This window comes from Branchiostoma belcheri, unplaced genomic scaffold (assembly GCF_001625305.1).
Source record: "Branchiostoma belcheri isolate BF01 breed outbred unplaced genomic scaffold, Haploidv18h27 scaffold55, whole genome shotgun sequence".
NCBI lineage: Eukaryota > Metazoa > Chordata > Leptocardii > Amphioxiformes > Branchiostomatidae > Branchiostoma > Branchiostoma belcheri.
Genome location: NW_017804187.1, coordinates 1,547,480 through 1,575,378, shown reverse-complemented (window position 1 = coordinate 1,575,378; position 27,899 = coordinate 1,547,480). Strand labels below are relative to the sequence as shown.

The following is a 27,899-nucleotide window of genomic DNA, read 5'->3' as shown; positions in this document are numbered from 1 at the left end:
CCCTTCCAGGGAATCCCCTGATGACGTACCAGACTGCTGCCAGGACATGCTACAAATTAAATCAAGATCAAGGGTTTACCTCTCCCTTGGGAATTAGCCACCAGTTTATATCAAAATCAAATTGTTGAGGTCTATGAAAGGGCAACATATATCCATCGTGTCATGGAGATACTGCTTCTAGCGTGATCAAAACACAGATAATGTGACAAAATAATCATATTGACAGATTGTTTTCTTCTCTCTTTATAGGTCGATCATCGGAGCAGAAATCAACGAGGAAAATGCCTGAAAGTATGACCAGCCTGGCAGACAAGTTGCAGGACTTGGAGTTGTGCCTCAAGAGTCAGCATAGTCACGACGTCGGGTATGCGCGGGCTCTGAGAGAAGCCATTCTTTCCATGGATCTCTTCATGGAGTTAGAAGTCCTAAAAAGTCTTGGAGACCTGCATCTTCAGAAAGGCAAGCAAAGTAAAGATTCGGCAGAGTTTGACACGGCTGCTGCCCTGTATGCTGCTGCCTTACTGCGCTGCAAAGATCCAGGCATGGGAGAAACGCTGGAACATCGTATCGGCTACATGGAGAAACTCTACAGACAACTACTGCAGGGGTACACTCCACAGTATCAGTGGTTGTCACCAGACTACTGGGGCACTGCTGACAGTAATGTCTTAAGGGTGGCAGAAATTTGCAACAAATTAGACAAAAGGGTGGGTAAACTCTGGCAATCTGATGAGGAGTCCTACACAGAAACATTAGTGACTGCAATCAGCAAGGGTGACACGTTCTTGGAGGTTGAGGTCCTCAAATATCTAGGAGATTTCTACTTTGAGAAAGGCAAGAAAAAATCCAAACCATCCCAGTTCTCCAAGGCAGCTGCCATGTACGGCAAGGCCCTGACCAGATGTGAGGATCCGGAGACGAAACAGACTCTGCACCATCGTGTCTTGTACATGGTGAAGATCTGGGGAGCAGTGAGGGCTAGAAAGGTGAGTTGTTTTGTTTAATTTGATGACTGGCACTGCCCACAACATGCAAAGACTTTTCTGACGTCTACAGTGGCCACCCAACAGTATGTGACTCGGGCCCACAAGATGTAAAGACTTTTCTCACAGGCCATAGAACACTATGTGACCCGGGCCAGAACACCCACATTACAGAAAAGCAGTGAACAACATTTCACCAAGTCAATTGAGGACATCAATATTACGTAACTTGCTAATTTGACAAGCGTAGTTACGATGGGTCCAATGTAGACATGTAAAACTATATGTTTGTACCATGCAATGAGTACACCACAGTCACGATATTTGTACCTAAGATTACGACAATGGCAAAAGTACAATTCATTGAATATTTCAGCAATCATCAGCAAACACATCAAGAAAAAGAGGAAGAGGAAGAAGAAGAAGATCACCCACGAGGCCTCAGTTTGGGAACATCAAAAGACCTGATGTTACTCAGGGCAACCACCCAAGTCCAGACAATGACAGGTAGGGAAGCCCTGATGGTCAACGTTGATTTAAGAATAAAAGCTGCATCTGCCTATGTGTGTGTGTGTGTGTGTGTGTGTGTGTGTGTGTGTGTGTGTGTGTGTGTGTTAAAGGATTTATCGAGGAACTGACTATAATATTTTGACTACCAAGCAACACAGGGGGTTGTAAACTGTGGTAAAATAGTGTTTTTTAATCTTTGACTTGCAGGTAAAATACACACTAACTGTGCACTTGAAGTAACTTACTTTTAGTTATCAAATAAAATGTTTGGTTGACAGATAATATATGTCATCCTTTTGTTGCAGCTCATACCAAGACCACCTACAGGAGGGCTGCAGGGCCCTGCAGACAGGAGACCTGGGCTCAGCAGAACAACACTTTGCAGCTGCACTCAAATCTGTACATGTCAAATGTGAGTCTTAAAAATCTTATCAAATGTCTCTTGTAGTAATATGGCCCATCTTATAAATGTGCTAAAGCTGTGCAAAATTAGTAATGCAATGGTCCACATCAATCTTGTTGCTATATAGAGCGCATTTGGTAATGCAATATCATCGTTCAACTGCATCAAAAGCACAATATATTTTAAACATTGTGAATTTTATTCTCTACAGTTTCAAAATCTGACCAACACATCAAAGAAGCAGAGCCCCTCTACAAGTTAGGCGACGTCTACATGAAGAGAGGAATCCAGTCTAAAGACGGGGCAGACTTCACCAAGGCTGCAGCACTCTGTAATGCAGCACTGGTAAGATGTAGGAGGGAAGACATTAAGGAAGCTATCCAGGGAATAAGTCGATCATTTTTTAAGCATGTTCTAAATATTGAACATAAGGTAGACATTGGTGATGCAGAGAAACACAAGTTGAAGTTAGGGGAACAGAGAGACTTTGTAAAAGAAGAGATCAAAAGAATTGAGCAAGAGGTAGATCCTTACAGTCTTTCTGATGACGACCCAAAGATAAGGGAAGTAGAGAAAAGGAGAGCAGATGAAATCAGGGCATTGTTTGACACGATTGTCGATCAGCGAAAAATGTTCATAGCTGGCCTTGTAGATGAATGTATGGAGGTTATGGGCCCCCCTCCCTGTAAGTACGCCATGATAGGCATGGGTTCACAAGCCACAGGATTGGTAACACCATACTCTGATCTAGAGTTTGCCATTTTAGTTGAAGAGGAAAAAGAAAGCAATGTCAGTTATTTCCGTAAGCTCACTCATTATCTGCATTTCAAAGTCATCAATTTGGGTGAAACCATTCTCCCGGCAATGGGGATTCAGTCGCTTAATGATTTCTATTCAAAAGACCCTCTAGACAACTGGTTCTATGACTCCGTAACACCACGCGGGTTTGCATTTGATGGCTCTATGCCACACGCCTGCAAAACTCCTCTAGGCAGAGGTAAAAACAGCTATCTCATCCACACACCAAGGGAGATGACCAAAGTTCTAGAAGAAGACCTTACTTTTCATTTGAAGAAAGGATACCACCTTGCTAGCATATTGGGGAATGTGTGTTTAATTACAGGAGAACAGGAGTTGGTTGATGTGTATATCGCTCTATGGACTCAGCAATTGCAAGAAAATCACGGAGGGATACCTCATTTGTTACTAGCACTGACACATCTTAGTGAAAATGTACGGATGTTTCAGAACGATGTGAAACCCGGTAGGTTGATGGATGTAAAAAAGGAAATGTATCGATTTTCAAGTCTTGCAGTGTCTTGTTTGGCACTACTCCATAACATACAACCAACCACAATCTGGGAGACTATTGAGAATCTGAACAAAACTGGCGCTATCAATCGTGAAAACGCACATCACTTGATGGTGATGGTGAGCATCTCAGCAGAACTGAGGCTGCGGACATACATGAGTAATGGAGGCCAGGTGGAAAGCATGTCAACCTTGTCATCAACATCACCAGACACAGACATTGGGGAGACATTAAAGAAAGTGTTTTACTTTTCAAATGCCAAACAGCTCATGAGATACTATTACACAGAAAGGCCAACAAAGTGCTTTATTTCACACCTTCCCAACCGCCATTCAACAGAGGAATTATCAATTCTATTTGATGACTCCCCCAGACTAAAAGCAGAGGTGTATAGAAGTCTGTGTGATTATGAAAACTGTAAGACATGTACAGAACAAGCACTACAGAGTGATACATCTAAATATGGTGAAGGGAATCCACATCCTGACATTGCTGCGTCTCTTAACAACCTTGGAGAGGCCTGGGACAGACTTGGTGATCAAAGAAAAGCCGCCAGTTATTTTGAACAGTCACTAAAGATGAAGCAGAGTATCTATGGGGAGAACACCGAACATCCTGACATTGCAAGATCACTTGTCAATTTGGGCAGGGCATGTAGCAAACTCGGTGATTGCAAAAAGGCCGTCAGTTATCTTGAACAGTCACTACAGATGATGAAGACTATCTATGGGGAGAACACCGAACATCCTGACATTGCCACATCACTTACTAACTTGGGCACGGCCTGTAGCGAACTCGGCGATTACAGAAATGCCGTCAGCTATTATGAACAGTCACTTAACATGAAGAAGAGTATCTATGGGAAGAACACCGAACATCTTGACATTGCAGGATCACTTAATGGTTTGGGAAATGCCTGTATGGACCTGCGTGATCACAAAAAGGCCATCAGCTATCACGAACAGTCACTTCAGATGATGAAGGCTATCTACGGGGAGAACACCGAACATCCAGACATTGCCAAATCACTTGGCAACTTGGGTAATGCCTGTAACGAACTTGGAGATTACAAAAGTGCAGTCAGCTATCATGAACAGTCACTACAGATGATGAAGGCTATCTATAGGGAGAACACCGAACATCCAGACATAGCCACATCACTTAATAACTTAGGCAATGCCTGTGTGCAACTTGGTGATTACAAAAAGGCCGTCAGCTATCATGAACAGTCACTGCAGATGAAGTGGAGTATCTATGGAGAGAACACCGAACATCCTGACATTGCCACATCACTTAACAACTTGGGAAATGCCTGTACGGATCTTGGTGATTACATAAAAGCTGTCAGCTATCATGAACAGTCCCTAAAGATGAGTTGGACTATCTATGGGGAGAACACCGAACATCCTTACATTGCCACATCACTTAATAACTTGGGCACGGCCTGCGGCAAACTCGGTGAATACAGAAAAGCTGTCAGCTATCATGAACAGTCATTAAAAATGAATCAGAGTATTTATGGGGAGAACACCGAACATTCTGACATAGCCGACTCACTTAATAACTTGGGCGTGGCCTGCAGCAAACTCGGTGAATACAGAAAAGCGGTCAGCTACCATGAACAGTCACTAAAGATGAAACAGAGTATTTATGGGGAGAACACCGAACATCCCGACATTGCCCGCTCACTTGATAACCTTGGTGGGGTCTGTAGAGAACTCGGTAATTACAGAAAGGCTGTCAGCTATTATGAACAGTCACTAAAGATGAAGCAGAGTATCTATGGGGAGAACACCGAACATCCTGACATTGCCGACTCACTTAATAACCTTGGTGGGGCCTGTATAAAGCTGGGCGATCACAGAAAGGCCGTCAGCCATTATGAACAGTCATTACAGATGTATCGGAGTATCTATGGGGAAAACACCGAACATCCTGACATTGCCACATCACTTAATAACTTAGGCTCAGCCTGTAGCGACCTTGGTGATTACAGAAAGGCCGTCAGGTATCTTGAACAGTCACTACAGATGAGGCGCAGTATCTATGGAGAGAACACCGAACATCCTGACATTGCCGCATCACTTAATAACTTAGGCTCAGCCTGTAGCGACCTTGGTGATTACAGAAAGGCCGTCAGGTATCTTGAACAGTCACTACAGATGAGGCGCAGTATCTATGGAGAGAACACCGAACATCCTGACATTGCCGCATCACTTAATAACTTGGGCACGGCCTGTAGCGACCTTGGTGATTACAGAAAGGCCATCAGCTATCAAGAACAGTCGCCAAAGATGAGACAGAGTATCTATGGGGAGAACACCGAACATCCTGACATTGCCGAATCACTTAACAACCTGGGCGCGGCCTGTAGCGGTCTCGGTGATTATAGAAAAGCCGTCAGCAATTTTGAACAGTCCCTTCAGATGAGGTGGAGTATCTATGGGAAGAACACAGAACATCCTGACATTTCGAACTCACTTTACAACTTGGGAGCAGCCTATGGCAATCTCGGTGATTACAGAAAAGCCATTATCTATCTTGAACAGTCACTACAGATGAAGCAGAGCATCTATGGAGAGAGGTATGCAGATCCTCAATTTGTAATGTCACTTAACAACTTGGCTGTTACTTTGGACAACCTTGGTGATCACAGAAAGGCCGACAACTATCGTGATCAGGCAATGAGGATGAGAGAGGTTATCCAAGAACGAAATAAAGCACAATCTCACACAGGTTGATTCTGGTGAAACCTAAGAATATTTCAATGGCCATGAAATGGAATTGCTGGTCTAAACCAACGATGCAGTTTTAAATTGAGATGACAGTGAGAAATCACCCCTCTCTAGATCAAGATATGGTGCCAATATCTTGTTATATACTAGTATATACCCTGCATGGTACCGCATGTTATTAGATGCAGTTTTGTACATGTATGTGTGTGTGGCATATTGAGGCATTTTTATGCCATTTCTTACTGCATCATGACAATTGTATTTCCATCAAACTGCTCTTAAGAGCAATTTTTGTACATATAGTATTAAAATTTTGATCATGATGACTTTATACATGGTTTTGGTCTTAGTGCTTCAATTATATAGAGATAACTGTTGAGTATATCATATACATGTTTAATTTGTGTGTAGATCTACAAGTACATGTATGGCAATGAGTGAGTCGTTTGGTACTGTAACTGGAAAATGCTAGATAGTAGAACAGCATACATGTAACTTGTTATATGTTTTACAAAGATAAGTACCATTATGTACAGCTAGACATTTTTGTATATTATCAAGAAGTGCATTTGCATGAATAAATACTGTTAGTCTGTAGTATTGTAGTTTCTCATGTAAGAATAAAATATACGGGGCATATCTATAGGAGTAGACAAGGGCTTTTCCTAATCTCCAAGCAGTTTCTTTTCGGTGGCAAGACAGTATCCATTAGCCAGAGGAGTTTTCAAGGCCACTGAACACTAGTACTCATCTGGCCCATGGATACTGCCGTGCCACCGTATGAACTGCTTGGAGATTTGGCTTTTCCCAGTTTCTGAAATGTTATACATACATGTACCAAAAATTATACACCCAATTGAATCTTGTGATAACAAGGAAATACAAGTCTGGAAATAATCAATTCTTGACATTTGGTCTGTGCAATATCTGAATATTTTATTCACTTATATACAAACAAGACACAGGCTGTACTCACTAACCTCAATTGTACCTTTACAAACTTTAAACAGCACTTTAAGCAACTATCATAATATTGTAACATGAATGTAAAGAGGCAAATTTTTGTTAAGAAAAGATAACCTGTTGACATCAAACCTCTTTGAACAAAATATGGTGTAGAGTTACATGTCACCTGCTATTAGAAAATAAAATTGGAAAGAAGATGGCATTTTGAAATATCACCTTCACTACGGGTAGTTTTTTTTTCTTTCTATACAACCCTATTCAAATTGGAAATGTTCTCCACTTCAAAATCTTCAAGTTGGCATTTCAATTTGCCAATTTTGTCTCTTTTATTTTCAAATACTCAAAAGCGCTTTGCAAAACGCTTTTAAATTAAGCATACACTGTTATACCATACAAATTATGGCATGTGAAAAATGAAATGGAACTAGTTTTGGGTCAATCCTTTCGTAGCTTTTATTTGGTCCATTTTAAAGGTGTTAAGGCTTTTCAATTACTGCTCCTCTGTGGAAAGAAAAGAAAAGACACAATTAGTAGGGAGAAAAAAATAGATTCACAAGCCAAAGTGTTACAAATTTAAGAATTCAATGATGACAATAATGATAAAGACCTTTATTGTATATTTTGCCCCACTGGGCTACACACAGGTTACCCATTTTCTAAAACACAAAATTTATACATATCTACTACTATAACATATGCATGGAAGCTCTTGTTTACAAAAAGGACAGCAACCAGGCCAGTAGATTCTCTATGATTTATTCAATTGTGTAACCTTTGTGTTGATATTTTGTCTCAAACTGACTGCTTCCCTCATAACCTCAATGAAAAGCAACCAGGAGCCTGATTTGAGTTAGCCTCTACCAGGCTTCGGGAGGCGGCTGAAAGGAGTAGAAATTGGCCGAATACAGAGACAACATGCCGAGGGAGTTGGTCTGCTAGACGGCACAGTTTGCCTCTCCCGCACTACTCATTATGTTTACCGAAGGAAAACATATTGTTTTTGCTCTGTTTCTTCCTCTTCTTCTTCTTCTCCAGTGACCTCTGACATGACCAATGAAATGATTTTTTGATGTCTGTCACCATGGTGACTGGTGTTGGGTTACATAATGTTGCATGATGTATATGAATGTGTTTGAGTGAGAATTAACAGAGCAGACCATGTCCGGAGGTAAACATTATGCATTTGCTTTGCACATGTTACTTCAATCTCTAGTTCCAGCTACCTTCCAAAGCCTGGTGGAGGCTAAGATTTGAGTTTTTCATGAAGAAACAAACAAACATTAATTTTAAAACTCCTCACCTGCCTGTCCCCCCTCCTGCTCCTCCTGTGCTGCCTCCTCTTCAGCAGGAGCTTCTGCCTCCTCCCCACCACCTTCTGCCTCCTGTGGGGGGGGGGGTCAGTGTGTCAGTACAATTTCACTTTACAGGGTGATACACTTAAGTCAAAACTTGACCTGTTTTTCAGGCAGTCCTCAGGTTAAACATTTAAAAAGACAGAATAACTGTACAAGTATCAATAACACCTTATAGTACATGTATATATAAGTTATACCACCACAGCAAACAAGTAACACCAGCTTGTTCCCTTGCTTCTCAAACATTTTAGGGTCAAAAATAGCAAGCAGATATCATAAATTAAAGCATTGGACCCTGTATGGTGGGAAACGGTCTGTCAGATATTTAGGCCACACCAGCTTATGTCCTAATGGTTTTCAGACATTCTGCGTTCAAAATGAAATGATGAAATGCAGGGAATCATCTTAAATGCAGAGGGCCTTGAGGAGAATATATCTTCTTTTGTTCATCCATCCATTCATTCATTCCTTCATTCATTTGCACGTACACCCACTCTCTAGTACCCCCTCACTCTCACTTGTTCACTCACTCCATTGTTCACTCACTCCATTTTTCACTCTCCCAATCAATCAATCAATCAATCAACCAATCAATCAATCAATCAGTCAATCAATCAATCAATCAATTGAGGCATGAGTAAGGCAGAGAAAAAACTCTCTCCTGGCTACTCTCAAGTCAAGACATCATTTAAATCATACCACAATTTGCCTATGACCATAGATAAACATATGAGAAATGAGACACCAGGAATAACTGGAAATGGTGACAAAGATGTGCTGTGAAAACTTTACAAATCAAGACCCCAAATGAAAATACAGGTGCATTAAAGAGAGTACTAAGTGGTGCATCTTGTAAACCTGAAATGTAGAATTAATGAATACATGATTGTATATCTAAGTCAACAAATTTGTCATGATCAATTGTTCACCTCAACAGCTGTATCACTATAAAATTTGTTTAAGTTAAAACCTTTGGTCCAACACAAAAAATTCTCTCACTTAGAGCTTTCGACCAGTCACTCTGGTCTTCCTCAGTAGACTGACCCAGTGAAGCTTGTCACGTAGCTTCTTTGACGTTACACTTCACAATTTTTTGTGTTGGACCAAAAGTTTTAACTTTAAACATGTAAATACCAACACATCATGAACTTTCATGATAGCACTATAAAATTTGGTAAGACTACCACCCTGGGTGCAAATATCAACTGAATCCTGACCAACTACATGTAAAAAGTCACCAATGCACTGTACTGCACCCTTTTGTACTCACACCGGTGACAACAATGCCCGGAACTCCAACTTCACTCATCCTAAACAGCACCTTGGAGGGGTGAGACAAACCATGAAGTCGTGTGTGAGGTTTGCAAATTTGTGTCATCAGTGGGCCGGAGCAAGTGGACATAGCGTTTGTGGTCAACGTACAGTGTAGTTAAAAATGTTGCGTGATATGATTTCAGAAGTGATGTGCTGTCTTCAGGATCCTTGCACTGTGCTGGTGGGACTTTTAGCAGTCAGTAAATCTGTTTTACATCTACAAGCAAAAAGCTGTATCCAATAATGTCTTTTTTGCCTCTTCTTGTGGGATAAAGAAATACCTGAGTGTCCATTCTATTAAAACTTGACAAGGTGACAGGTTGCTAGTATGTGCTTTCATGCTGTGACAAGAATGCATGATGCTGCTTGTGTAAAGCATGGAAACAGCAATAAATAGCCTTACCACAGACTTTTCTGCAGCTAAATATAGTCCTCCAACAATTACATGTAAAAGCCTTCCAACAGGCTTCTCTACAGCTACATGTGCATGTAACCATAGCCTTACCAAAGACTTCTCTACAGCTAACTACATGTATAGCCTTCCAACAGGCTTCTGTGTGGCAACATGTACATGTATCAATACATGTACAGTAGAGGTAACCATAGCCTTACCACAGGCTTCTCTGCAACTACATGTACATGTAACCATAGTCCATGTAACCATAGTCCTATAGCCTTACAACAGGCCTCTCTGCAACTACATGTTAAAGCCTTCCAACAGGCTTCTCTGCAGCTATTCAAATGTAACCATAGCCTTACCACAGGCTTCTGTCCAACTAACTATAGTCTTCCAACAGGCTTTTCTGCACCTAGATGTGACAAAAGCTTGCCAGGTTTCCACAGGCTTCTCTGAAACTATTTAAAATGTAACCATAGCCTTACCACAGGTTTCTCTGCAGCCGCCGCTGCGTCCGCTGCCTCCATCTCCTCTGTAACAGTCTCCAGTGTCGGAGCTCCCGGCATGCTGGAGGTTTCCTTCACGGGTTTCTCCTGCTGAGCCTCAGCCTCCTTCTGCGCTATCAACTCCTGAATGTCAAAAACACATTAAACAAATAAATAAATAAACCATTGTAATACTGTCCAGACAAGAGAGCAGCATATTCAAGCAGTAGACATGTCTTTTTTTATATTTCTTTCCTTCTTTCTTAACCCTAGTCCGTTTTTAATTAGGGTATAACTAAATAAAAAAAAACAAGAACTAGAGTTCGATTCCCCGATCTCATACCTTCGCCAAATGATGTTAATCCTTATGACTGACAAATTATAGATTATTCCCCCTGATTTAACAAATAGGATCCTCATTTTCATGAATTACTAGTACATCATTTTAGCATATTCTCAACCAAAAGACAGTCTTATTAACAAACAATGCCATTCTAGCCTTTCCTCATAAATTATGCAAATGAGGTCCTAATTTGAATACATTATGTTTAATGATGTTTACCTTCACTTAAGTTTCAAATATCACATGGCACTAGTATAAAATTCCAGGCACTTATTATTACATACTTATAAAATTTCTCATTAATTATGCAAATTAAGTTCTTCATTTACATAATCAATATCTGCCTGTGTTTCTCTCGTCCTCAATTACCAATTACACAAGCTTCAATGGTCCTATCATGGAATACAGCTGATTTATAGAATTTCACCATAAATTATGCAAATTACATCCATATTTGCATAATTGTCACATAATTATATCAAGCATCACGTAAGCTACCTACATACCAAAAATCACGACTATCCGTCACCCGGTTCTTGAGTTATCCTCTTTTGAATATTTTCAAACATATAGCCCTGCAGTTCCAGAGAAAGCCTCTAGGGGACCCAAAGTCACGTCACTTCTTCCCCAGCTCAAGAGCTACCTACCATCCAAATTTGGTCACCCTAGCATGTCTAGATCATGAGATATCAAAACCGGAAGTTCAGCTGCAGTACCATAACAAGACGCTAGGGGGTCCAAAATCTAATCATTTTGAGGTCTCATCAAGACCTACCCACCTACCAGGTATCAAGACAATCCCTCAAAGCCTTCTCAAGTTATCGTGTTTACAGACACACACACACACACACACATACACGAACGCCTCTGAAAACATAACCTTCTTGGCGAAGGTAATGAAAACTAGACAAGAGAGACAGGAGGTTTTTTAACTATTTTCTTAATTAACAAGTTTTCATCTCTTCTTCCATCCCTCCATACCCTTTTCTTCTCCTCCTCCTCTCTCAGTATCCTGTCAGCCTCTTCTCTCATCTGTCTCTCCATCTCTCCTTCTATCCCTCCCTCCCTCTCTCTCTCCCTTTCTACCCTCTTTACCCTTTTCTTCTCTTCCTCCTCTCTCAGTATCCTGTCAGCCTCTTCTCTCATCTTCTCCTGCCTCTCCATCTCTCGTGCCGCCTCTTCCCTCTCTGCTGCCAGCTGCTCTGCCTTTTCATCCTCCTGCAATCATCAACAAGGCATTTCTTTTAATCATTCTTTACTTATTTATTTTGACATTTAATTCGATAAGAAACAAGATTGAAAACTTAACCTTTTAACATCACATTCAAACAGTAGAAACCTCATTATATTTGCACTACTTTCAGTCTACAAAATACATGTCATACACGACTCATATTTTCAACAAAATGACTGTAACAATTAAATTAAATAAAATGAAAAGCTACAAAGAAAATCATGGTGGTAATCAAGTAGCTGGAATACAGTACTACTAATAAAAAATGTTAGTGACAACCAAACAACTGTGGTCAAGTGCAAGCAACACATTCAAGAAATCACAAGAACAAATGTTAGTCATAAACCCAGTATCAAAGAGCCATCTTTAAGTAAGTAGTGCCACACAACAAGGTGAAAGTTAACAGTAAAGTGAGCATAACAGAAGAAATACTAGTAAGACTTCAGTACCTGCTACATGTATGGAGTCCAGATCAGAGGAAAGGTAGGCAGGGAGGCAGAAAGTTTTAATGGAAAAAACACAGATTACTAGCATAGAGCAATATGATTACATAGCTTACAGCACTATACAAGCTTGTTCTAATATTTCTATGCAAGTTTTTCTTAACAAATATACAATATACATGAAAACTCAATATGACAGTGTATCAAACTATCAAACTATCATCATACAAAAACTACTTCTTTCTGGCACAATACTCTGGAATTGCTATCTTTTTTGTATTACTCCAACAAGGGAAGAGACCAGATGACATTAAAACACAGCAAATATACCATTGGAGGGAGAAAGATCATGGAATATAGACAGAATCCCTACCTGTTTCAGGTATGCCTCATTCTCCTTGTACTTGTAGAGCCAGTGTGCGATGAACTCAATAGGATCGAGCGGTCTTTTCTCCGCTACCTCCGCTAGACATTCTGTCATACAGGAGCCTAGATGTGTCTTCAGGTACTCTGTGTCCATTGCTCCTTCTCCCAGTGATCGCACCATCAACTATACCTGCGGACAGGTGTGCAGGTTAGTGTTTGTTTCTTTGTTTGTTTGTCATACAGGAGTCCAGGTGTGTTTTCAGGTATTCTGTGTCCATTGCTCCTTCTCCCAGTGATCGCACCATCAACTATACCTGCGATTAGCTTCATGATGAAATTTCTGGCACAAGACATTTTTTTTTTTTTAAATGATTTGTGAGAAAATCCTTTCTTTCAATCGACACACACTATTTCAATCAAAACACGGTTTTGAGGAAGATTCCAAAGCCAAATAACGTTTCTAAAGATTCAATGGTGTTATACGTACCAGTAAAAACTGCTGACCGTCAGAAATGTGGAGTTTGGATCCGAAAAGTCGCCCTGAAACGTCGGAACTGCCGCTGTGCAAGGTTGCTAGGGACAAGTTTGTTTGGACCAGTTGATTTAGAGGTGAAAGGTCAGATCTGTGTTGCATGATGGGAATGTTTTTACCAGAAATCACAGATTTTATGGATTTTTTTGCACCAATATGATAAAACGTTGATACTTTGTGTCATTTTATTGAAATTTTATCATAAAGTTAAACCAAAAAGGGAAAAAATTGTCTAATTCTGCTGAAATCTTTGTTTTTGCTCCCCTCGTGTCAAAGGTTAAAAGTGTCATGGCCGCCAAGGATAAGATTCGTCACCTCACGTTGATTTAGATTGATTATTTTCCGTTTTTTGTCGCCGCAGAATGGTTAGAATTTTAGCGAACGGCGAAATCGTGCAGGACGACGATCCGAGAGTACGGAGACCCAACCAGCAAAATCAGCAGGCCCCAAGAAGACAGGTAAGATACAAAATTATATCGAGTAGCCAAAAAAAATACTGATATATTTGTTTACAGTCGTCGACGTGTCTGACGTAAACATATATAGTTTTCGATTTGTACGCAACGCTTATTTAGGCCGGTTAACCAATTTTTTAGCCATATAAACCTAATGTTTCATTATGTAAGCAATGGAATAAGGGCAATGTCATGTCGTAAAATATATCCTTTGACGTTCCAAACTACATGTACTAGTATAATTTGGACAACGCCCCCCACCCCACCCTGTCACTACTGTGCATCGCCTACTTTTCGATAAGAACAACATCAGTGTTTGACCTTAAACGAATACGCAGTAAAATCTGTATATGATGATACAATCCCATGAGGCATCATCATGAGGCTTGACGTATCTGTTGTGTGACATACCAGTATAAATTTGCAATAGACTGAACAATGGATGACCAAAACTACAATAGGATGATGTTACTACTAGATGAAAGCCATCCCTGTTCTTTATATACAAACTGCAGGGGTACAAAAGATACACTTCCATGGGACCATGGAGGTAAATCTCATTTTTCTACCTCCATGATGGGACACATGTGCAAGTCATGGCCTGTTAGCAGTGCCATCTGCTGAGATTTACTGGTACTGCAGTGATGTGTTTTTACTTCACCAACTGCAGGTACATTTTAAAAGCCTGAGTGAGCCCATCTCTGTTTTTTTTTCTTTTCAACCTCCAGGGGTACATCCGGCACGAGGAGAATCCGAACGTTGGACCAGGTGGGCAGCATGTGCAGCAGGTGTCCATGTTCGATGCGATAAACCAGAAACTTTTGGCACTGGGCATCCCTCGTTTTCAGCTCGCGGGCACGACGGTGGAACCGATCGCGACGGTTGGGGTGGTTCTGGTGTTCCTGCTGATGGGAGTGAGAGGACTTCTGTTCATCGGGCTGCTGTTTGGGGTGTCGTACCTCAGCAGGCAACAGTGAGAACTGGCTGAAAATAACATCGTATCGCACATTCTTATACCTGCCCTCCCCCATAATAAAAAAAATCACAGTCTGCTGTTCGGAGTTTCATATCTCAGCTGGCAACAGTGATCGATCGCTGGAAAGTGTGGAAAACAATACTGTATCTCACCTCCCCTCCCACATATCTCAGTCTTCTGTTTGGGGTTTTGTATCTCAGTAGGAAACAGTGAGAACTGCCTAAAAACTGTGGAAATCAATACAGTGAGAACTGGCTGGAATCAACATTGTATCACACCCAACATCCCCCACCCACCCAATCAATATTACAACACTCCCCTCCCGTCTCTCACAGTCAATAGTCTTCTGTTTGGAGTGTACATGTCCTACCTTTAAGCTGCTAAATGAGAGCTGGCTGTGTCATCATTAGAGACAGCAGCGACTATCAAAAATCATTATTGAATATCAGAAATCATTATCGAATTTCATCCTCACCTCTCCTATCTTATAGTCTTCAATTTCAATTTAGATTATCATAGAACTGGCTGAGTCACTTGAAGTGAATTGGTTGAGATTTCTAATCCTGTTATACATACACAGCCTGACAATCCTTCCAAAAATAGTTTCATCAGGTTGGTATGTTTGTATATTACCTTGCTTACATTTTGGTGTCTATCAGACACCTTTCTTAGAGCTTCTGACTGGAGTATTTCTTCTTGCTGCTATATATAGGTGGCGCTTTTGCGGTGAGAACACAATCCCAAAAGTGGCTGAAGGTTGTGGGTTTCTACCCCCCCTCGTCCCAGTTCATCACTGGGGTTGACTTTCTTATCCAGACTGCTTCTTAAATCCTGCCTGACGATGATCATATTTGACCGTACCCTGCACCCAGTAGCCTGGGTTGTAACATCACAGTAACACTCCTGGCTAATCATTGGTTTAGCAACAACTGCAAGATTCTGGCTACAAGTAGACTAGTGTTTGGGATTAGGATTGGTTTAGACTTATTATCCTGTTGTACAGACTCAGCCTGACCATGATAGTGTTTGACCGTACCCTGCACCCAGTGGTGATGGCCCTACTGTTCCTATTGTATGTGCTGGGTGGGGTGATGTGGCTGCTTCCCATCGGGTTGGTCGCATGGTTTGTGTACATGTGGAGAACGCCGACCGTCCCTCCGCCTCCAATCCACGATAACGGGCCGACGGCTGGCCTGAAACAGTCTGGCAGCAAACCTTCCTTACAGAGTGGTGATAGGAAAATTAAATAATAATTCCCTGCCTAGTAGTATTGTAAGGCCTAGGAAAAAGTAGTGGATGCTACTGAAAAGTCCGAATCTTAAAAGATCTCTCCTGTTGCTTGAGTAACTGTGTTCTTGTGTATCCCACTATATTATGAAATACCCAAGAAAACAGTTACTCAAGCAACAGGATAGATTTTGAAAGATTCTGTACTGTAGGTGTTTCAAGTACAGTACTAGCATCCACTACTTCTTGTCAGTGATTAATGAAACCAATGCAATGTAATGAAATGTTCAACGTTACAGAATTGTTGTTATATTGTGTTAAGCCATGGACAGTTTCCATGTTGATGCTTATAGATGAATGAGATACTGAGGTATGACTAATGTAGCCTGGGTGCTGTTACTACTGTCTGGCCATGATCTTTGCTTACATCTGTAGCAGTTCAAGTGTTAAGAACTGAAGGTTGTCCTGCTATTGTTAAGTCCAGGCTGCCATCAGAATAGTCTGGTAACAATTTGTTTAGATTGATGACTAGCTGCCAATCTTGTCTTTGTAGCCATGTTTTAAAATCTGAGGTGCATCCATAAAGAAATTCTGGTCTTAACTAAAGCATCGAATAGGATTTGTGATAGAATATTGTGCCTTTCTATGTAAAATGTGAGGGTATAAGATGCTGGAAAACTAAATTAAATGTTGGCAACATTGTAATTTGATATGGATGTGTTTTTTATATAGATTTCCAATTCTTTGTGTCTTTCCAAACACGATACGACCCATGTTAAAACATCAATTTTGCCGATGTCACAACTCATCCCTTTATATCCAATATTCCACAGTCTCAGCTGCCAGGACTAACAGTGATTTGAATTGAACGTTTTTTTAGATTTCCAATGTGACTCTAACTCCAATGTGACCCATTTTAGTTGGCAGTGCTATCGCCATCCTCCCCAGTTTGTCAATTGTTCTGTGATCAGTCATGAAATGTAGTATTCAATCAGACTTTTAGAGATACATGTATTTGACATGAAGGATTTTTTAGATAAATTAGATTCGTTATTCCTGAATCCAATGTGACCTGATTTAAAACATAACTGTCATCTTTTTTTTAAATCTAGGCCACACCAATTTGATTTGTTGGTTGTCTGAAAAAAATATGAAGTGACATGACGAGACAAATAAAAACAGACCTAGGTACATGTATCTTATGATAGCCCCACGCCCAATGATGCTATGATAGGAGTCGTGAAGTCAACATACCACTCTGGTTTGTAAATTCAAACAATGAATTTCAAAATTTTTATCAAACCACTGCATTGATAGATGGGAAAACTGTAGAAACTCTGAAGAGAAGGGACTTCCTTCAACTGTTGGGGACAAAATATGAGCACTGTGATTCAGTTGATTCAGAGGCTGAAATGTTTTTTTTTTTGCAATATAGAAATAATGAAGCAGGCGAATCTGTGAAAGAACAAATAAAATTGGTGTGGCCTTATAACCCCTGAATCCCATATACAAGTAACCTGAGCTATAACAACCCTGTTGCCCTGCGTTTGTCAGCCTGGTCTCAGCTGGTTCCACAGTCGCTTCCATCTAATAACTCGTTTTCCTCTGACTTGAACATTTTTTTTTAGATTTCCAATTCTTCTTGTCACTTTAAATCCATCGTGACTCATTTTAGATGTCCTGCTGTTGCCATTGCTCCCAGTTTGTCAATTGTTCTGTGATCTGTCATGAAATGTAGTATTTAATTAGCAACATTTGACCTAATTTATTTTTAAATTCCTAATTTCTGAAAGTAAAGTAAGTAAAGTAATTTCTGAATCCAATGTGAGTTAAAAATTGCCCCCAACCTCAGCCACCACAGTGGTCATAGTTATTCTTTTTTTCACCAAATTTGGTGTTTGACTTGAACTTTTTTTACTTTTTAGAATTCCTGAATCCATTGTGATCAGAACTAAAGTCATCATTGGGCCACTCCAATTTAATTTGTTGTTTCATGAATTTGTCCCCTTCATTCTTTCTGATTAAAAAAAAAATCTTAGCCTCTGAATCAACTACTTCAGCCTCTTCAGAGTTGTTACAGCTTTTTCATCTATCAATGCAGTGGTCATGGTGGTTTGAAATTCAAACAATTTCAATGTTTGAATTACAAACCGGCCAGGTATGTTGACATCTTGGCTCCTATCATAGCATCTGGGGCTACCATAGGATGCCTAGGTTCGTTTTTATTTTTTTTGCCCTGTTGCATCATATTTTTCCCCCAAAAAATCTGAGAACCAACCAGTCAAATTGGTGTGGCCTTGTCTTCCTTAGTTTGTCAACCTGGTCCCATCTGGTCCTGGCGTCCCCTCTATCTAATAACTCATTTTCCTCAGGACCAATTTCTCGTGATCGACAGGACCGGACTGATCAACTGCAATTGCCCCACTTTCCCTGCGTAGTTTAATGATCTTTAATTTGCAGGCCTGGAGCAGAAATCAATCACAAGGTGTTTGATGTAGTGGAGCTGCCTGGAGTGATATATGTGATGGAATGGGGTTGATACAGTCTTTTGCACCACCGAACATCTGCTTGGAGATTAGGGGATATGGGGTGGGAGATCTAGAACCTTGGAATTGTTGAACAGGTTGCTTTATGTCGCATTGGGCCATGTTGATTTGATTATTTGGATGACATCCGCGCGGGCATGAATTTTCGGCTGTTTCCAAAAAAAGCCGTACAAAACAGTTGCAAAATGAGAAAATATAGACTGTAAGTTGAAAAAAAAAATTGGAAAACAATACCCATGTCGTAAAATGCCCAAATCAAACGAAAATGTGTCATTTGTTCAGCCGTCATGACCACGTAGATTTCATAGTGAAAATAACTCTTTTTTTGCCAACCTTTTTTTATATTCGCACGCTCGCATCAGTTTTGGGATTCCCAGAGGATGTCATACATATAATCAAATCAACATGGCCTTATCTACAGCTACCGCAGCAAATATCTGCATGACAATGGTGTTACCAAACCGGTGAGGCAGGATTTCTTGACCTTTCAAATATTCCCCTGCCCACTGAACTATTAAGACGGTTTCTGTGTTATCTGGCTTTATTCCGCTGGTTAGACAGGGCAGTCACCGCATCTTATTCACAGGTAATGTTTTGTGTTTTAAACACACTGATTTTACTAGTTTACACCTGTTTTACTTTTGTAGGAAACCGGTAGGAAACATATTGTTTTGTGATTCTACCAAGTGTTTTGTTTTAAATTGGTGTTTGTTTTTATGTTGGGAGTGGTGTTTTATGCTGCTAGAGCCCAAATGTGGCCAGGCGCAAATATAATAAACTTCTTTGGAAGGGCCATATTCTTACTGCCCTTTCTTACACCAAAATTAATTAATTCATTCATGGATTCCTTATATACTAAGTATAAGCTTTAACTTCCGAAATGGCATGATTGGAACCGATTCTGGCATAAAAAGGTTGGATGAAGGAAGTTTAAATATATAGAGACAGACTTGGTTTAAACCTTTATGTTTCTCTTAAGCGTCAAGGTGTTAGGAAAGGTAAGCTGGAGGGGCGTCTTGTATCCAGTGCTAAGTTTACCCAGGACCATGCCCCAGGCACAACAACCAAACCCGTTGTCCCGCATTTTTTGGTGACGCCTCAGGGGTGGAGCCTACTGTGACCAAAATTTATCAGGCAGATTAACAAAACAATCGTCGGTGAAGGTTAGACATCCAGGTTTTCGACATAAGATGCATCAAAAAACAATAACTCAAGCAACTGGATATGATTTTGGAAACGGTCAGACGTTTCAGCTAGTATCCACTAGCTTTCGTCAGTGGCACTTGAGAGTTGTCAGAAAAGCAGGTACATGTATATAAGCACAATACAAACAACCAATAACAAAATAATCATTTCTATCAAGCTTGTAGCTTGCCAAAGGGACGGCCAACACAATTACGTCTCCATGGCAACGAAACAGCGGTTACTGACCATCGATGAAGCACCGGTCGTCCAAAGGGACACGTTTGTCCTTACGGGATACAGGCCCCCATATCAGCCCTGGCGCTTTTACCTGATGAGCATCTTTTCCGTGCACAACGAAACTGTGAACATCTGGACCCAACTTCTGCCGTGTCTCTATGTACTGTACATGCTCAAGACTTTCTGCGGTAAGAATTATTATATTGCATATATTTATATTATTTTCCGTGAATATGTGTTAAGGAAAACGAGAATTGAAAAATAGGCCCTGTCATGAATTCCAGGAACTATTGGTGGGTGGGAGCTGATTTTGACGGTTGATTGATAGCTAGGCCGTGCTTCAAGGTGACCCAGTACTAGTATTCACTGCATGGGAGTAAGTGGGTGGTATGTGGAGGAATTCAGGGAGTGGTGTAATACCCGATTGATTTACATCATACAATCCCAGTTCCACACTTCCGGTACATTGACGAAAACGCAACACACATGCAGGAGGTTTGTGAACTTAAATAAAAGTTACGAAATCCTGGAAAATACTTGTCGTAAGTCTGAAATCTTGATTTGTTTTGTTTTTATTTACGTTTCAGAAGAGACTGACGTCACCGGTGACGTATCCTCCAGGCTGCTTCTCCTCCTCGCCGTCAGCAACTTCACCGCGCAGTTCCTCAGCGCATGCGCACACCTCCTGCACTCCCGCTCCACCGCTGCATATTACGTGGGCTTCATGATGGACTATTTGGGAATCGCGTTTTTCGCTTCCAGTTGCGGGACTGTGCAGTATTTCCTCAGCAGTGAGGCTGCATTTTTCCATTCCGCCCATCCATGGTTCCCGTGGGTTTGTGTTCTGGTAACCTGTTGCTACTTTGCGGCCAACTCGTACTCGCATATCACCTACAAGAAGGGTGACGTGGAAAGAGTCACGATTCAAGCAGTTTCATTCACCACGACCTACCTTTGGGTCACGTCACCCATCATGCACCGCGTCTACTCCGACATCTACAGCGGAAACGCGGATGACGTCACGTGGATGCACGCACGTCACATCCTGTTGGTTGCCATGGCGGGCTTCTTCCACGCGTCGGAAGTTCCGCAAAGGTTTCTTCCGGGATCGTGTGACGTCATCGGCCACGGACACCAAATATGGCACGTGCTGACGTCAGCGTCGTTCGTGACGCAGCTGCAAGCGTCTTTCACGGATCTGCAGAACCGCCGCCATCTTGGATTGGTTCGAATTCGTCCTACTGACCTGTCACTCACGGCCTACCTTGTTGTGATGTTTACTTCCTATGGCTACCTCACCGCCATATTTGTGCGAAAGGCTTTGTCAAAAGCTATGTAACCGAATTTGGTCATTCCTGGATTTAGATTGCTTTTTGTTTGTTATAATATAACTTATATTCTATGCTATAAGTTTTGTTCTATGTTATACATGTATTATGAATACCTGTGAATGTGTTACTTATACGTGTTAATTGCTATTTCAGTTCTTTTGCATCTTAAGTCTTATAATGGGGGTATAAGAACAGATATGCCCATAAATAATATCGAGGTGCATCTTTACTAAATGTAAGACTCAGAGCATTTCAGTTCCCTTACAAGGGAACCGTGTCACTCTGTACCGTGCGAAAGTGGCAAAATAAAAGACATTATTATAACATATTATTATAACCGAGACGTTGTGACCAAGTTGGGGACAGAGGTGATGTTTAAAAAAGGCGGGAAGTTAAAGGGAAGCTCAGTGACGGACGGTTTTGTCAGACGACAGATGGATGACTCCTGTCAGGGGTTCCGGTTCGGGTCATCCATCTCGCGTTTTGGCGAGAAGGCTCTCACGTCAGGCCAATCTGTCATCGGAGCCGGAAAATCCCCCAGAGGTTTGATGGCCGGATCATGGCTGCAGCGGGGGGCATAGATGTAATACACTGCTGCAGTGCACGAAAAGTGGAATTTACGTTGTACATGTACATCTATGCAATGTTCGATAGAAGCGGTGTTCGATAGAAGTGGTGTTCGATAGAAGCGGTGTTCGATAGAAGCGGTGTTCGATAGAAGAGATGTTCGATAGAATCCGTGTTCGATAGAATCCGTGTTCGATAGAAGCGGTGTTCGATAGAAGAGGTGTTCGATAGAAGAGGTGTTCGATAGAAGCGGTGTTCAGCTTGACGGCCGGATCATCGCAGCGAGGGGCATAGATAGAGTATGTATACTACAAATCGCCTCATCTCCCGTTTATGGTTAAGGACTACGAGACTGGATAACCGCTATGGAATCATATGGGAGTTAAGCCTGAGATTACAGACCCTGAGCATCAGCGCACTCTGACATGCGATGATGTTGGGCATTGAACGGAAGAATAAAAAGATACAAATCGTCTCTCATCTTCCGGTTAGCCGGAGGCCGCCTGACGACTCAGCGCGCAATTAGGTCCACGAACAGATGGAAACTCGCGATCAAAGGCAACTTTCATCAACGTTGGAAGGGACGGCTCTAAAACATGTATTCTCTTCAGTCCGCCGCCGGTGGGTTGAGATAGATAGATAGAGATAGATAGATAAATAGAGAGAGAGAGAGAAGGGCGGGGAGAGAGAGAAAAAGAGAGAGAAATACTGTTACTGAAATGCAAGATTTGAGAGAGGAAGAGAGAGAGAGATGGTTGGCTTGTAATCACAGTATATGTTGTGGTACTGTCCTTGGTACTGAAATACGTGATGCATCCCAGCGCTGTGATATACATTGTTAGCTTACGCAACTGTACGAGAGAGAGAGAGAGAGAGAGAACTAGAGGGAGAGAAAGAGAGAGATTGGACCCATTTTGTAGCATCACCAGGCCTTCCTGGGAATACGGATCGTAGTATTTGGCAAAAAGGAGAGTGAAATTAGCCACTCAATTTTTTCAACTTATTTTTATGCCACGACCAACACAGAGGGTACACTACAGTACTTATTTCGACCTGAGCGATGTGAGGAAAGTCGTGGAAAGTGCCTTTCTCAAGGCCACAAGATTGGTAGCATGGCAGGGTTCGAACCCGGCACCTCTTGGTTCCGAGTCGGATATTCTACCGTTACACCACACGGTTAACGCGTTTGATAGCGGGCCATCCTACAACCAGCCACCTCCCTTGAGCGGAATGGAACCTTCTCCCGGTGACTGGTTGTAGGATGGCCGGTTATCAAAATACGCTACCCCCCCCCCCGCAAGGGACCCCCCCCTTGCGGGGCCTGCACAGGAAGCTAACGCCACACGACCGAACTGACTTTGTCCGGCGTAGCGCCACGATGCTCATGGGCGGTGCCTCCCCCGATTGAATCGATGCGGAGGGCCCTGTCCTACCGGGGAAGCGCGGCCGGTACCTGATGAGGTCAAATTGGTTTGAATTGACCGGATGATGAGTCCGCTAACTGGTCAGCGGTCTGCCTGCGCCAACTGGGGGACACTGTGTGACCGGAGGACTTGGCCGGAGGATATGGCGCGTGGCGTGGTCGTGTGGCATAGTGTCAGAGTGCTCGACTCGGATATCAAGTGGTCCTGGGTTCGAGTCCTGACATGCCACCGATCAAGGCACTTTACACGACTTTCCTCACTTCGCTCAGGTGAAAATGAGTATTGTATTCTCCCCTGAGCTGGTGGCGGCATTAATATAAGTTGAAAAAACTTGAGTGTGCCGTCACCACGTCTTGTGATTACATGTTGGAATAAAAAAAAAAACATGGCGCGACCGGAGTACTCTCCAACCCAAAAAAGTTGGCGTAAAAAGATACCAGTGCAAAAAAAAAAAAAAGAAATCCCGATAAAAAGCCTAAAAACACTAAAAAAAAAGCCATAATGCAAACCTTTGCTTGGAGAGTAGTCCATTGCACGTAAATCCAACTCTTCGTGCAGTAGTGGACAGCGCTGTCGGTTGAGAACTTCCAGCCAATCGACAGAGCCTGCGTACATTCGGCGTGCGACATGTTTAATGTATTGAAGAATAAATGAATGGATGGATGAGCGAATGAATTATTTGCAACCAGAGGCTGAATTACGTATCCCCTTCTATGACGTCCAATGGCTAGGTTAGCAGACACGTGCACGAGATCGAGAGGTCGAAGGTTCGATTCCTGACAATCCTGGCTAGCAGTCGTGTCCTTGCAGGTGTAAAATGGGTACCTGACTCATATTGGGGAGGTAGGTGGTAGAAAGATAGTTACCAACCGTTCCCTAAACACAGTGGATTGACAACTCAATTCACCTACGGCCACGGGACCTTTACCTTACCTCCTATTACGTGTATTACCCCCAGAAGACCTGACATTCTCATAGATTCTAACACGAGCTGACAGACTTTACCCGAGTCCTAGTTACGTCAATGTTCATAGATAAAAACGCGCGTCAACCTGCCTCCTCCGGGCGTCAAGAACATCTCTGTGATCAGACTCATTCTGCAGACCACAGCATCCTGATAGGTCTCATCTGTCCTGTGAACGGACGAAAAATCTATCTTAACGATTCTCTCACATTAAAGGCATCCAATGCAGTTTTTAGCCCTTGAAAACCCCGTTTTCTCAAACCCAATATTCTAGTCTTCTATCTACATACTGAGTTGAAACACACTATCCCAGTATATTTTGACCCTCATGGATCAAAAATTACAAAAATTCTGATGGGAAATGGTCACTGAAAGGGCCCTGGGCTGATGTTTAGGGTACCTCCCAGAAAGTGAAGGACTCATTTTGGGGCTAGCTTGTTTCTAGTTCTGCAGTTTAAAAGCCCAAAGTATGAAACAATGATTCAAATGAGCTAATGTGAAGTATTACGTGTCAATTTCATAAAGATTGCCTTATTCAGAATATTTCAAGTTTTGCTGCCCTGAAATTGCATTGGAGTTCTTTCATTCAGTCCAGCATTCTTTTTTTAATGTCAAAACAAGTGAATAAGTAGCCCATAGCAGCTCGGGTGTATATGACTTTGCTCGTAAGGACTTTGGAAGTATCTTTGACCCATTGAAAAATCTTGAAGAAGACATAATTAATTTTAAAGACGCTTATGAATGTTCTAGGATTAAAGAAACGCGTTTTGGGTCTGTAAATGGCTTTCCTCGCCAGATCCCGTCTAAATTCTGAAGCAGCTGCTAGAATTCACGCATTTTAGAAATAATCCATCCATTGATTAGTCGATGAAGAGGCGTACTCTCTTAGACGGTGCGTATCAATATTTGAGGACATTGATGAAAGCATCACAGTTCCAAATTCTAATTTTCCGAATCGTACCCACAGTAAGACTTCTCGTATTTGGACTGAATATCTAAATATAATCTTCCATTCTTCTCTTGTATGAGGCACGTTTCTCTCTGTGTGTTTTTTTCATTGATATTATTCAAGAATTATGTTATAGATTGAAGTGAAGAATAACGCCACCCTACCGTTCAGCTGTCGATATGCATCCTTACTCATGTATTGACTGATGAACGGTCTTGTGTTATGCATGAAAATACGCTTCTATTTGTCATAATACCTGAGCTCGGGGCTTATGAATACTGGAAGATATAAACTAGGTCAGATAGAACATTGGTAAGCTGAGATTTAGAAAGTCATATTTTACATTTCGGGGTTACCATAATATTATTGAAGCAAGCCATTCAGCTTATTATTAAATTGGGTGATCATTGTGTAGTTTCTGTTATCATTTGACTAGACGTTTTATTCTTCAAAGCAAGTCAAAGTTATTCGGTAAGGCTCTCGCGGGTTTATATCCGAATTTCATCCTTTACATAAGTACATAATGCATTAAAAGCAATTATTTGTTACACTCTTTCATTGTTCATATGAAACATAGCAAGCACACAATTAAAACATTTCGAAAACGATTATACAGTTCCCTTGCTAGTTTGTAGACGACTGCATTGAAGGTGCTCTATCTTGCATCTTGACAAGCCTTGCCAAACGCTATTCACTCGTGCAGCGCTGCATTTCCCTAATTTGGTATTCCGCCGGTGTGACGGAGTCTCGGTAAATGCTTACACAACCCAAATCACCGCGTGCGCGCTCACGCCTGTCCGCTCCATATGCAGCCTGGAACGACTTGGCGGGGGGGGGGGGAGTTATATCTTCTTCGTCCGTCTAATGCCCACAATAGTAATCTCCAAACAGATCCGGTGGCAAGACAGTATCCATTTGCGAGTTGCCATTAGCCAGAGAAGGTCACCGGCCACCGACGGGATGGTGTGGTTGGCGACAAACAAAAGGGCGGTACATGTATATAAAAAGCTAACGATCATTCTCCCACAACCTCTGCTTGGAGAATTTTTTTCAGTCACCCGCGCGCACTAGTTTGGGGATCTTCAGAGGATGTCATCCATGAAATGAAGACGGCGTGGCCTTACTGAGAATTTGAAATCATTGTACGTGCATTGTACAGTGTACATATGACCGGGACGTTAGTTTGCCCTTGTGTTCTCGCGGCCCTGACAAATATGGCGTGTCCGTGTACGTACACATGTATGCATGGCGGAACTTGGCGCCAGTGACGTTGACGCATGCCCCGTTTCACCGTGAACTTGGTCGGCGCCGTGGATCGATCCGGCTCGGTGCTTACGTCGTCAGGACCGCCGCGTTTGGACGTGGGGACAATACATGATTCAGGTCACCGCACGGGAAAAGTGATAACAAAGAAAACACCAGCATATTAAAGTACGCGTGGCCATAATGCTTCTATCAAACACCTGTTCAATCGAACAACGCTTCTATCGAATACAATCTCCATCGAAGAACGCTTCTATCGAACACAATCTCCATCGAACACCGCTTCTAACGAGCACGCTTCTATCGAACACCGCTTCTATCGAACCGAACGCCGCTTCTATCTAAGGAACCCAGGATATCCTTACGCTTACTGACGAAAGCTGCCATTTGTTTCCATACCCTGCATTATAAATGACCCGCCCGTCCAGTCATGTTTAATAACGAAGGTGATCGACAGCCGCCTTTTGTGAATATTTAAGACCATAAAGGTCCCCGGGAGAAAAGCTGCATCGCCCATCAAACACCGCTTCTATAGGACTCACGGGAAAACGTCTTTGCCGGTTAGTGCCTCATTGGGGGATGTCTTGTGTGCCGGATGTAACATGATATGGTGTCCATTAGACAACGTCTTGGGATTTCAAATAAGGTAACACAATCCTGATGTATGGATAGCGTCCACAAGAGCGTTTATTTTGGGCTTTTTTTCTGAAATAACGAAGAAAAAACAGTTATTCAATTTTCTACATATAAATACATTGTATCCTGAAAACTCATGTTGGGACGACAACCACAGAATCAAATTTGCAATGCCTTTAATAGGTGAGCCTACTTTTAAAGTTGTACTTTTTTTAATTTTTTGTTATTAACTGTTTTTGATGAAAAAAATTAAATTAGTGCAGACGAACGGGCTTTCCAAGAACAAATAAACAATTAAACCTGTATTCTCAGCGCAAATTACAATTCCATTAATACCATTAAAACACAAGGCTTATTCAGAAAATTCCCCCATGAACCCCGCGATTATAGGAATCGTTAATTGTAAATGAAGGCCTAATTGCGACAGATGGGTTTTATGTACAATTAGGACAAGAAGAAATGAGTTAGGATTCATTTGGGGAAAGATTTTTACATGGCAATTTTTTAAGGATTAAAAGTTGGGAAATTTGCCAGCGGTTGTAGCATATGTTGGGAATAACGACTGTCAAAATGAACGAACTAGACATGTTAAACTTTTCTTTCTCTGTCTAGTCTCTACCAGCCTACTTGGCAGGCTGGCTAAATAGTGGAAATCGGTCTTAAAAAGAATGTAGCTGGCAAATAGAACCCTCTATGGCCGGCTAACTCCCATTGGCCAGTTACATTCCTTTTTAGGTAGATTTCAACCATTTATTCAGTCA

The 27,899-nt window shown here is 41.7% G+C and overlaps 4 protein-coding genes across 4 annotated transcripts; 3 read left to right on the top strand and 1 right to left on the bottom strand.

Annotated features, from left to right (window-relative positions):
* Positions 1 to 237: 237 nt before the first annotated feature.
* LOC109481316 (tetratricopeptide repeat protein 28-like) lies at positions 238 to 6,009 on the top strand. Its single transcript, XM_019783847.1, has 5 exons — positions 238 to 986; positions 1,360 to 1,490; positions 1,799 to 1,905; positions 2,108 to 2,240; positions 3,243 to 6,009. The coding sequence occupies exons 1-5, from the start codon at positions 282 to 284 to the stop codon at positions 5,947 to 5,949; spliced, it is 3,783 nt and encodes a 1,260-aa protein (XP_019639406.1). The 5' UTR covers positions 238 to 281; the 3' UTR covers positions 5,950 to 6,009.
* Positions 6,010 to 7,399: 1,390 nt separating this feature from the next.
* On the bottom strand, positions 7,400 to 13,449 carry LOC109481315 (DPY30 domain-containing protein 1-like). Its single transcript, XM_019783846.1, has 6 exons — positions 13,334 to 13,449; positions 12,854 to 13,036; positions 11,899 to 12,021; positions 10,461 to 10,604; positions 8,210 to 8,291; positions 7,400 to 7,410 (listed from the first exon to the last, which is right to left on the bottom strand). Exons 2-6 carry the CDS (start codon positions 13,025 to 13,027, stop codon positions 7,400 to 7,402), a joined length of 534 nt encoding a protein of 177 aa, XP_019639405.1. The 5' UTR covers positions 13,028 to 13,036; positions 13,334 to 13,449.
* Positions 13,450 to 13,655: 206 nt separating this feature from the next.
* On the top strand, positions 13,656 to 14,862 carry LOC109481391 (uncharacterized protein C10orf35 homolog). Its single transcript, XM_019783949.1, has 2 exons — positions 13,656 to 13,836; positions 14,562 to 14,862. The coding sequence occupies exons 1-2, from the start codon at positions 13,741 to 13,743 to the stop codon at positions 14,808 to 14,810; spliced, it is 345 nt and encodes a 114-aa protein (XP_019639508.1). The 5' UTR covers positions 13,656 to 13,740; the 3' UTR covers positions 14,811 to 14,862.
* Positions 14,863 to 19,949: 5,087 nt separating this feature from the next.
* Positions 19,950 to 21,343, top strand: LOC109481314 (membrane progestin receptor beta-like). Its single transcript, XM_019783845.1, has 2 exons — positions 19,950 to 20,192; positions 20,592 to 21,343. Exons 1-2 carry the CDS (start codon positions 19,988 to 19,990, stop codon positions 21,341 to 21,343), a joined length of 957 nt encoding a protein of 318 aa, XP_019639404.1. The 5' UTR covers positions 19,950 to 19,987.
* Positions 21,344 to 27,899: the final 6,556 nt, after the last annotated feature.